We start from the raw sequence: 12,065 nt of genomic DNA, 5'->3' as shown, positions 1-12,065 counted from the left end.
TCTAACTAAAACTTATTATATTTTGGAAGAAAGAAAACATATTTATGATGCAGAGAGTAGCTTTCGAAATATTGAGCTTTTTATTTTTATTTTCAGGAGAACCCAAAGATTCTGTGACACCACACGTCATGTGCTCATGCATGTGATGCCGATGCGTCATGCGATGTTCTCTTGTGCCTGGAGATGCCATGCCACTCTGCACGTGACGGCTATTGTCTCAAAGTTGAATAATAATAATAATAATAATAATAATAATAATAATAATTAATAAATAATGATAATTATGATGATAGATGGCCCTTCTTATTTAATGCTATTATTGATGGGTTGTGCCTTAGGGAGATACGAATGACTGGTAGGAATTTTACTTGGACAAATAATCTGGCACACCCAACCTATGAGAAACTGGATAGAGTTTTAGTGTCAACGGAATGGGAGCAAAAATACCCTTTATCCTCTTTTGTTGCTCTCAATAGAGATATTTCAGACCATACTCCTTTGCTCCTAAATACAAAATCTTCCTCTTTTAGTAACGCTCAACATAGTTTTAAGTTTGAACTTGGTTGGTTGTTACGTGATGGATTTGTTGATATGGTAAAAGAAGTTTGGTCTGGGGTTGATGAGGTCAATACTCCTATGGAGCGTTGGCAAGCGAAAATTCGCCGCCTAAGACAGCATCTTAGGGGATGGGCTAAACATACCAGTGGTTTATACAAAAAAGAGAAAAAGCATATTTTAGATAAGTTGGAGGCGCTGGATAAAAAGGCAGAGACTGTTCTCCTGTCTCAAGAGGAAGTTGATATTAGATGGTTTTTCAGGAGTAGGTTATCTGTCATTCTAAGAGAAGAAGAAATTAAATGGTATCAGCGGGCTAAGACTAAGGATATTTTAGAGGGTGACTCTAATACAAAGTATTTTCATTTAGTGGCAAATGGAAAACATAGGAAAACTAGAATTTATCAATTACAGGAGAGTGATCATTTAATAAGTGGTGATGCCAATTTAAAGTCGCATATTACCACTTATTATAAAGGTCTTTTTGGCCCTCCTGATGAGTATAACCTTCAGTTTGATGAGAATTATGTTGCTGACATTCCTCAAGTTTCATATTTAGAGAATGAAGCCTTAACTAAGGAATTTTCTGAAAATGAGGTTAAGGATGCTATTTTCCAAATGGAACATAACAAAGCTCCGGGCCCAGATGGATTTCCTGCTGAGTTTTACCAAGTTTTCTGGAATGTCATTAAATTTGACCTTTTAGAGTTATTTAAGGACTTTCATTCTGGGAGTTTGCCTTTATATTCGCTTAACTTTGGAACTATCATTCTTTTGCCTAAGTATGCTGAGGCTTTAAAGATTCAACAGTATAGACCTATATGCCTACTTAATGTTAGCTTTAAGATTTTTACCAAAGTTGCTACAAATAGAATAATGGATGTCGCTCAAAAGGTAATTAGTCCTACTCAAACTGCGTTTATTCCTGGGAGAAATATTATGGAAGGGGTGGTTATTTTACATGAGACTTTACATGAATTACATCGCAAAGATAAAAGTGGTGTAATTTTTAAGATTGATTTTGAGAAAGCTTATGATAAAGTTAAATGGCCTTTTGTACAACAAACTTTGAGAATGAAAGGCTTTTCTCCTAGATGGTGTGAATGGATAGCTTCTTTTGTTCAAGGTGGTCATGTTGGTATAAAAGTTAACGATCAAATTGGTAATTGTTTTCAAACTTACAAAGGACTTAGGCAAGGGGATCCTTTATCCCCTATTCTTTTTAATATAGTAGCTGACATGCTTACTCTATTGATTAAGAGGGCTAAAGAGGCGGGACTCTTGAATGGGGTTATTCCTCATCTTGTTGATGATGGTGTGTCTATCTTGCAATACGCAGATGATACTATTATCTTTTTGGAGCATGACTTGCAACAGGCAAAGAATTTGAAACTGATTTTATCGGTATTTGAAAAGTTATCTAGCCTAAAAATAAATTTTCACAAGAGTGAATTATTTTGCTTTGGTCAGGCAAAGGAATGTTATGAACACTATTCTGATATTTTTGGTTGTAAGTTAGGTACCTTTCCTTTTAAATACCTTGGAATTCCGATGCATTTTAGGAAGCTTTCTAATAAAGATTGGAAACTTATTGAAGAGAGAATTGAGAAAAAGCTTAGTAGTTGGAAAGACAAGCATTTATCTGTTGGTGGTAGACTGGTGTTGATTAATTCTGTTCTTTCAAGTTTAGCCCTATTTATGATATCTTTTTTTAGGTGCCGAAAGGGGTTCTTCGTAAAATTGATTATTATAGATCGCGGTTTTTTTGGCAAGGGGATGACCATAAGAAAAAATACAGGCTCACTAGGTGGGATGTTGTTTGTCAACCCAAGGACCAGGGGGGTCTTGGGATTCATAATTTGGAGATACAAAATAAATATCTTTTAAGTAAATGGTTGTTTAAGTTAATTAATGAGGATGGGGTTTGGCATGATTTATTGAAGAGGAAATATCTTTATAATAAATCTATAACCCAAGTTGACAGGAAACAAGGTGATTCCCATTTTTGGTCTGGTCTTATGAATGTCAAAAGTACTTTCTTAAATATGGGTTCTTGGATTGTCAATAATGGGGAACAAATCAGATTTTGGGAAGATAGATGGATTGGTAACTTGGCTTTTAAGGATAAATATCCATCTTTGTACGCAATTGTTCGGAGGAAAACATCTTCTATTGCCACTGTTATGGGATATGTTCCGCTTAATGTTTCTTTCAGGAGAGCTTTAATTGGTCAGAATCTTGTTTGTTGGCATCAGTTGTGTACCTCTATAGTACATATTCAGTTGAATGATTTGTCTGATAGTTTTAGATGGAATTTCCATCAGAATGGCTTGTTCTCGGTGAGGTCTATGTACCTAGCTTTAATTAATAATGGCTATATCGAGAGAAACAAGTGTATTTGGAAGCTTAAGTTGCCACTTAAGATTAAAATTTTCATGTGGTACCTGCTTAAAGGGGTTGTGTTAACTAAGGATAATTTGGCAAGGCGTAACTGGAATGGCAGCTTGAGGTGTTCTTTTTGTTTGAAGAATGAGTCTATTCAACATCTCTTTATGGATTGTCATTTTGCGAAATTTCTATGGAGAGCAGTTCAGTTCTCTTTTGGTTTTAATCTTCCAGTTAGCATATCTCATATTTTTAATGGGTGGCTTTTGGGAGTTGATAAGAAAATGAGTAAACTGATACTTGTTGGAGCTTCTGCCATTTGTTGGGCAATATGGCTGAGTAGGAACGATATGGTTTTTGACAAATCACCATCATTTTCCTATATGCAGGTTATTTTCAGGGCAACTCATTGGCTCCGGTTTTGGGCACAACTACAAAGGTGTGATGAAGATGAAGAGTTTCTGAAAGTTGCATGCCGAAAGTTGGAGACCACGGTTATGCAACTATTTGCCAATTATGGTTGGAGATTTACAAATAGACTTCAATAATTGTGATCTCCTTACATTAGGCTGGTTTCAATAATAGTGATCTTCGGTATGTTTCTATTCATTTAGATTTACACTATGTTCATGAAAACTACTATGTAATAATTGGCTGTAGCTCTTTTGAGTAAATGCCGGGATATTATATTTCATTATCTAAAAAAAATAAATAAAAGCACTTCACGCTTGAAAGTTGAAAGTTGAAAGGAACAGTGTTTGCGAGGGCATTGAGTTGAGTTGGACCAGGCTTTGAAGGGCGTGGGCCTCATAGATGGGCCCCAAACGGGCCAATCTTAATTTGTCTCACATCTTCTTCTCCCTTTTTTCTTCTGCCTTTCCTTTTTCTCTGGCCATCTTTGGTTGGTACAACAGCGTGCGGGGAATAATGATAGACGTGATGATCATTAACGCAGGAAGGGGCTACTATAATCAGTGTGCAGTAGAAAATGACTGCAGCCAACATATTCTCGAGCACATTGATTGGCGGAGATCACCATACGAAATGATGAGATTCTTATTCTCATTCCTTCCCTTTCACCAAAAGAAAAAATAAAAACATGACGTATATTTATTAAAGTAATCCAAAACAATGATTTTTAAGTGCTTGTTCAATTTATTATTATTATTAACCTTACAACAAATCAATAATACTCAATTTCCATGTAGTTTGATGTTACTAAATTTTGGTAGCGTTGGTTGCATTTGGGGCCATTTTGGATTGATGCTAAAATATGCCCTACCAATTGTTTAGCAATTTAAATAATAGTTTGATTGGTTTGGATTAGAGTCAAAGCATTGGCAATGCCCATATCTAATTTGGTACTACTCTATAACTTTTCTTCACTATAAAAGCATATTAATAGCAAATGATAGCAAACAAACACATATATTATATGAACTTTACTCTACGGTAGTGCCAAAATTTACCATTGAATTGGTAGGGTAGAGAACCAAATAGACCCCTAGTTTAAAGTCTTAACTATCATATTTTGGCAGAATCTTAAAGTAGAGAAACCTCTTCAATTACCAAATTTTACAGGGTAACAATGGCAAGAATATATTTTGCTCATTCAAAATTTGATGAAAAATGTACATTTTTTATATATACATAACTGAAGGAAAAAAAAAGTACTAGTTGTAGTGGCGAAGATGTGGGCCGCGGTAGTGGGCGTGCCTAACGGCCCCGTCCGTAGTGCGGACGAGTGGTGCACTAGTAGTAGTGTATTTCGCTTCGCCTCCAAGTTCCAACCATTTCCACCACCATCACCACCCTCCACCTCCGCCTCCGCCACAGCCGCGCCGCGCCGCTCCCCTCCGCCGCCGCCCGCGATGGCCGCGGCGGCGATCCACCAGTTCGCCGAGTGCATCACCTGCCACGCGTGGAGCCCCGACCACTCGAGTAATCACCCCTCCTCCTGCTCCTCCTCTCCTTCCCCCCTCTCTTCTCTAGATCTCGCGCCCTCCGCGGTGTTCCCGTTTGATTCGATTCTGGATCGCCGGCCATGGCGTACGACGCTGGCTACGAGTGCGTGCGGTCGGTACGGGTGGGATTCGCGACCACGTTTTTCTAGGGTTTCCGCCTGCAAATGTGATTGAGCTCCGTTTCGAATCCCCCCGGTAGGAATCGGTTGTCGTTGCTGCTCATTTCGTGGAGATGAGGGATGTCCCTCTCTATCTTCGATCCGTGGTGTTGCTGGTTTTGGTGCCAGCGGTGGCGTTTCCTGCTGATGTATGGGTTTCTGTAGAACAAATGCCTTGCTAAGGTGGTTTCGGTATTAGGGTGATACTAGGAGACATGGATCGCGTCCGTAACACAAGTTTACATCATGGATTTCCCCTCGTAGGTGGGGCGCTATATGTAATTTGAAATTTACTGACTTGGTTCTTTGAATTATGACCTGAATAATTCCATGTTTCCTGTGAATTTTACCTGCCACTCCATTCCCTGCACCATATCTGAATGGGAATTTCTTGCTACATAGCGCTAGCTCTTGTTCTGTCATGCACTGGTAAATGAATGCTCTCATCCATGGTAACAACCAGTACATTATACATGGCACCCACATGATTGTTATGGAAAATGAAGTAGGCTTCCTGCAATTATATATAATGTTCTTCAGTTCTCCTCTAGTGTAAGCCCAGGTTGCTTGTCTGCTGCTGATAGAGGGATAGATGAAACTACTGAACTCTGCATAATGTAGACTTGAACAGAGGGCTATACTCTTTCGTGCTCGCTTGATGTGTGCTAGTCCCATTGGAGGGGTGAGCAATACATTAGATTTCTGTTCATACTGACCATAGATGATATATTATCTGCTTATATGGCAAAACACCTACTGTAATTTAAGAATACAGCATTTCTTGCCTTGTAATATGAGACACTGTTACATCCCTCTAGAATGATGCCATTTCCCCTTTTTATGATGCACATCCCATGCCATCTTATTTTTAACTTGACATGTAACCTTTTCTCTCTTTCAGTGATTGCCTTTTGTCCAAACAACAATGAAGTACATATCTATAAGTTTTTTACTGACAAGTGGGAGAAACTTCATGTTCTTTCAAAGGTAAATGTTCTTATTTATATTTTACAAGTGCGATGATCTTGAGCACCTCTCTCTCTCTCTCTCTCATCATCTTTTTACAATGCAGTACTGTATAATCGATAGTTGATTCATTATCTTATTATTTTCGCTATTGCTATATCTTGCAGCATGATCAAATAGTATCTGGAATAGATTGGAGTAGATCTTCCAACAAGATCGTAACGGTCTCACATGATAGAAATTCGTAAGTACACATCAAGTCTCAATTTTCTTATTATGAATCACCTTCCTATTCCACAAGGGTATAAATACATGTTGGTCTCCTTTTTTCCTTATATGAACTGCAGATATGTTTGGACACAAGAGGGCCATGATTGGGTTCCTACCCTTGTTATTCTCAAGCTAAATCGTGCAGCTTTATGTGTCCAGTGGAGCCCAAAAGGTTCTCTTTATAACCTGCCTTGATGCTTACTGGCGCATTGGATTTTTCTACTCCCGTTGCTGAATCAATATATTCTCTTTATAACCAGTGTATATGCTTTATAGTTCTTTACTCTCTCAGATACAAATATAAATCGTGCAAGCCTAATAAACTCTTTCCCAAATATTAGTCATCTTAGAACCTCTAAGCACTTTCCCTCTCTTCTTTCCTTACCCTTACTTAAAAACTGCCACTACACTACTCATGAATAATTACAACTGCACAAGTCATAACTTGTAAGTTCCTTAGCCCTAATTATGCTTTAGATGAGATGTTCAGATGCATTAGTTTGTCAGATTGTCTCAACCGTGCTGCCATATTTGTTGGCAACAAAATGTGTGAAAAACGGATGCTTATAACCTGAAGTGCAGTATCATGAAGAAAACAAGTTTTTGAAGTTCATTTTATATTGTTTGCAGAAAACAAGTTTGCCGTAGGAAGTGGTGCTAAGTCTGTGTGCATTTGCTACTATGAACAAGACAACAACTGGTAATTGTGTCTGCTACCTGTATTAGTTGACTGCTACTTTTGGATTTCCTTAGTTTTACATTAGCTACGTCAAACATTACAACTGGGTTGTATGTTTTCTACTGATATAGTTCATGCAAGTAGGTAGGTTGATGTGCCACTCTTGATATGTATTTTTCTTAACTGCCTGGATCCTTCACCTATAGGTGGATTAGCAAGGTTGTTAGGAAGAAGCATGAATCTTCTGTCACTAGTGTTGCATGGCATCCAAACAATGTAAGCGTCTCTCTTTATATTGTGCTTTCATTACAGCTGTGTTTTTCTTTCGTTTTGCTTTTTTTTCTTGTACTTGTGAGATGCATATCTCCCAATCCCACCACTATGCAATTCTGCTTGGTTTATACACGCAACATCTATGTATATGCGGGACCTGTTTTTCTTTGGAGGCAATATTTTATTTTGCTTGCTTTCGCGTTTCTTCAGATACTTCTTGCAACAACATCAACTGATGGTAAATGCAGAGTGTTATCCACTTTCATCAAGGGTGTCGATACAAGGTGGACCTTGCTGTTCTTATGCCTATCAGGATCTTCTAAATATTTTGTTTATCTCATAGCTTTTTCTTGACCAGGGGATCACATGCGAGCACTTCTACTGATTGGAAATTTGGAGAGGTATTTGCCATTTCTTAGACCATTAATGCATAGTGTTCCACTGTTCCTTCTGTTGGAATGAAAATGTCTTACGATATATCCCTTTGCGATTTTCAAATATGCCTCTCCATTTTGTCACCACACAACTTCTTAGGCTAATTATACATTTTAGCATCAGCATCAGTGTTTTTTTTATTAAATACTCCATTAACTAAGAACTTGAGAACTCATTATGATTCACAACCCTTGGCAAGGCATACTATCCTTATATTAGCTGCTATAGCATTTTTTGTTTCCTGTCAAAGTGCTGATCATCCTTGTAACATTTTTTCTGCTATGTGGTTGCAGCAAATTGCTCAGCTTGACCTATCATCTATGTGGGCATTTGGTGTAAGGTGGTCGCCAAGTGGAAAGACACTAGCCTATGCAGGTTCTCCCTCCTACTTGTTTCTTCATCCTAAGTGTGTGTTTAACTCTCTATTTTGCTTTTGTTTACCACATCATCTCGCATGCATCATAGCCTCCTACCAACTTATACTTTTACATGTGAAAGGTTCTCTTCATTGTCGATATACTGTGGCACCTTGACTGACATAATCTAGTTGAACTTCAATTAATAAAAACACTAGCCAAGGCCTCTGCGTAGTTCATCTTTTGTCATCTCCAGTATTTTGAGCTCCGTTGAGATTATGACTTGTTTCTTCAATTTTTATTTCCCACAGATGGGACACTATACCCTCTGATATATCCACAGATAAGATAATTTTCAATTATTTACATATATTGACTTGTTTGTTATTGTCTGATTGCTAGGGCACAATTCCATGATTTATTTCATTGATGATGTTGAAACGTCTCCTGCTGCACAGAATTTAGCACTGCGTGATCTGCCTCTCCGTGATGTGGGTCAGCATTTTCCCTTCTGCTAGTATTTATTTGCATGCTATAATTCCATGTTTCATAATATTGGGTGAACTCCACAAAATTTCAGATTCTTTTTCTTTCTGAAAGGACGGTGATTGGTGTTGGATTTGATTGCAATCCTATGATCTTTTCTGCAGATGAGACTGGACTTTGGTAAGCAAAGATGTAGATAGCAAATTAGCAACTTGTTAAAGTGGTTGCATTTTCCTTTTTATTCCGACAATGCATTGTTATGAGCACTTGCTTCTTCCTGTTAAAAACATCTGATTTCTAGCTGCCTAGCTTCACCTTAATAGTTAAGGCACTTTAACCTTTTTTTCTTAAAAAACATCTTGTTTCCTAAGAGTTCCATGACCATTATTTTAGGTTAATATATATGTTTGTCTCTCATAGGAGCTTTGTCAGATACTTGGATGAAAGAAAAGTAACTACATCAACTTCAAGAGCTTCACAGGTTTCCTTTCTCCCTCCCTCTCATTACTTCATGTTAGTGCAGGATTTCATCGTGTCATTCCTTGCTGTTGTGCTGTTATATGCAGCTGCTATCTACTATTTACTATGTTCACAAGGTTCTATCGTCATGTGTATTTAGGCGAACACTATATAGCGCAGCCCATGGTTGGAAGTACAGTCTATTGGTTATATAAAAAAAAGTGGATTTTCAGTTTACAAAAAGATATTTACATCTCTGGTTTCAGTAATTGAAATGGAATTATCCTTGGTTGGAAAAGAAAAACATTCTTGTCTTCAGCATTTTAAACCTGAACTATTCACCCTTTATTATCAGTGCAACCTCAAGTCTATATAGAGTATCTGCTCAGTTCTTTTTAGCTGAGGCAGTAGCATTAACACAAGTATCCTATTGATCTTTGCCTTCAGTTGTGAATACAATAATCAGAACAGGTGGTCCATGGTTATTTGAATAACTTGCGATTCCACAAGAACTAACATCAGAATAAAATTTATGTATCAGCTATCTGAAGCCTTCGGAAAGCTATATGGCCAATCAAAGCAAGTGGCAAGCAGTGATACTGTTGAACCATCAAAGCCTCGTGGTGGTGTTCATGAGAATTGCATAACGTACTACCCTCTACTTCCATTTTGCAGTTCAAAAGCGGACTCTTATCAGTTGCATATAGACTAATAATTTCGTAAATTTCACAGTTGCATCGTGCCATTGAGAAAAGGAAACGACAGTATTGTCAAACGGTTCAGCACGTCAGGTTTAAAACATTTCTATGTTGACGGCCTAAATTCTCCAGCTTTATGTTCAGGCAGTCTATGTTAACATTCTGTACTCCGTTATTGCAGGATTGGATGGTAAGATTGTGGTATGGGATGCAGAAAACCACATCGACATTAAAAAATAGCTCCAGGGAAGGTTTCTGATCAATCACATCCAATGAACTTATATTGATGCATGGAAACAATGGCAACGAGCCCTGCAGGTTTTAAAGATCCAGGGCTAGGGAGGAGAATGCTTGTTTTTTGTTGTACCTGTACACAAACCATTTCTTTAGCTGGCTCTTTAGCATAGAGGCTATTGGGATCTCTATAAGTTGGCTTCATTTTTTTGGGGAGTAACTCGGTCTTGAATTAATATTGTGTAATACCTGTAAAATCCTAGCTAGGCAATTACATAAATTCGACATCTCATCCCAAGTGTTTCGCGGTATTCTGTGTAAAATAACCACACGTGGAATTCACCCGAATGCTTTCACTTTTGCTCAGATGATAATTGCTCGTCATCCTGTTTGGTTTGATTTGATTTTGATGTGCTATATACGTTGGAACCTGCGGACTCGAGAGGCTCGCTTGGTTGAAATTTGTGATGTACTTAAGTAATTTACTGCTGATGAAGGAGCATGAAATCAGGTCCTGGCGATGTGGCCTGTGGGGACCTGCCATGTTCGTGGATCCCCATGTATCTATGCTCATCTGCTCAATTATCTGAGACATTCCTCCAGGGCGGCCAAATTTGGATGTACGTCCATGAAGCATCCACTTTGCTTTTGTCCAAATCAAAGCAGCAAATCCACAGGCGACTGTAGATCACTCGCTTCTGTTACGGTCTGTGGTTAATACAAGTGTCATGCATGTCTGACGCACACTGACTCTTATGCATGATTGACGCCGGCTCACTCACTGTGCTGTCGCCTATCCAACTTGCATGCGTACATCGTAATCAGTACAAGTATATACTCCTTCCGTTCTATAAAAAAAACTAATCTAATACTGAATATTAATGGATATAAATTAATAGAATATGTCACATCCGATTCTAGATTTATTTTTCATGGGACAGAGGGAGTATGAGAGCTAGATATTGGACATGAAACCGTTAAGCAAGCAGTCGTGGAAGGGAACAGTTATCGACCTGTTTATTTAGCATGAAAAGCATTCAAAATTTTGGAAGTATCAAATTGGCTCCCTCCCTTCATATAAATCCTCGCTATGTCCACCCCACATCTTTCATCGCCATGACGCCATTGTCTTGCATACCTTCTTTTTTTTTAAATCTATCCATATAAAACAAATTTATGCACCATCTCCTTTGTATTAAACTAATTTCATCTTTCACGCAATCATTTCATTGGAGTATTTTACTTGCCGCCATCCAAACTACTACCTCTGTTCTAAAATTGTTTCAAAATACTCCCTCCATCCCAAAATGTTTGACGCCGTTGACTTTTTTAAACATGTTTGACCGTTCATCTTATTCAAAAAATTTAAGTAATTATTAATTCTTTTCCTATCATTTGATTCATTGTTAAATATACTTTTATACATACATATAGTTTTACATATTTCATAAAAGTTTTTGAATAAGACGAACGGTCAAACTTGTTTAAAAAAGTCAACGGCATCAAACATTTAGGGAAGGAGGGAGTATAAGAGATTGATTCTAGCTATAATTCCTTATATTTTTTTAACGAAGATAGTAAGTTGCTAACTTCTCTCCAGTCAATGCATCTCTTTGTCACTCGCCATCTTCTTACAACTCGAACAACACTCTCACCACTTTGCCAATCACCACCATCCACCTTCTCCACCATCTTTCTCGATCTCCCTTTACTAATTAACTTCCAAAAATAAAAAGGTGGGCCTCTCCACCCAGGCCTTATCAGATCATGCCATCCGGTCTTGCTATCATACATTTACGGCCACTCTCCCGCTCGTCCCTTTTGTCATGCGGCAGTCTTGCTCAAGAGACGAAAATTGAGAGCGAGAATGATTTTTAACTTGTGGAGAGCGAGAATGAAGAAGGGAATGCCGATTGTTAGGGAAAGAAAATAGAATTGTCGTAGCATTTTTTTCAACTAAAATCCTAAAATATCAGGATTAGGAACGTAGTAGGGACACTGTTTGTGATGATCTAAACAAGTGATCACAAACGGTAGATAGGCTCAGCTCTTGGATTCTCGTCTTGTAGAGCTAGAGCCAAACCAAACGCTACTAGAACTTTAATCTTTTATGAGAGGTGCAGGCGAATATACTTCAGAGAATACAT

General features: G+C 38.1%; 1 protein-coding gene across 1 annotated transcript; it reads left to right on the top strand.

Moving 5' to 3' along the window:
* The first annotated feature begins 4,686 nt into the window (after positions 1-4,686).
* LOC4331146 (actin-related protein 2/3 complex subunit 1B) lies at positions 4,687-10,302 on the top strand. Its single transcript, XM_015767607.3, has 15 exons — positions 4,687-4,881; positions 5,964-6,049; positions 6,196-6,272; positions 6,376-6,470; positions 6,929-6,998; positions 7,184-7,253; positions 7,461-7,534; positions 7,609-7,651; positions 7,979-8,060; positions 8,444-8,532; positions 8,622-8,707; positions 8,948-9,008; positions 9,528-9,634; positions 9,719-9,777; positions 9,866-10,302. Exons 1-15 carry the CDS (start codon positions 4,812-4,814, stop codon positions 9,922-9,924), a joined length of 1,128 nt encoding a protein of 375 aa, XP_015623093.1. The 5' UTR covers positions 4,687-4,811; the 3' UTR covers positions 9,925-10,302.
* The last annotated feature ends 1,763 nt before the right edge of the window (positions 10,303-12,065 follow it).

This window comes from Oryza sativa, chromosome 2, assembly GCF_034140825.1.
Source record: "Oryza sativa Japonica Group chromosome 2, ASM3414082v1".
Classification (NCBI taxonomy): domain Eukaryota; kingdom Viridiplantae; phylum Streptophyta; class Magnoliopsida; order Poales; family Poaceae; genus Oryza; species Oryza sativa.
The sequence above is the reverse complement of the archived record's forward strand: the minus strand, read 5'-3'. Positions and strand labels throughout refer to the sequence as shown.

What these genes read in the sequence shown, in the direction of transcription:
- LOC4331146 (XM_015767607.3), top strand. Translation starts at nt 4,812, where the DNA reads ATGGCCGCGGCGGCGATCCACCAGTTCGCCGAGTGCATCACCTGCCAC. An exon ending in TTGCATGGCATCCAAACAAT is followed by an intron (nt 7,254 to 7,460) that starts GTAAGCGTCTCT and finishes GCGTTTCTTCAG; the next exon opens with ATACTTCTTGCAACAACATC. An exon ending in GTTCATGAGAATTGCATAAC is followed by an intron (nt 9,635 to 9,718) that starts GTACTACCCTCT and finishes TAAATTTCACAG; the next exon opens with TTGCATCGTGCCATTGAGAA.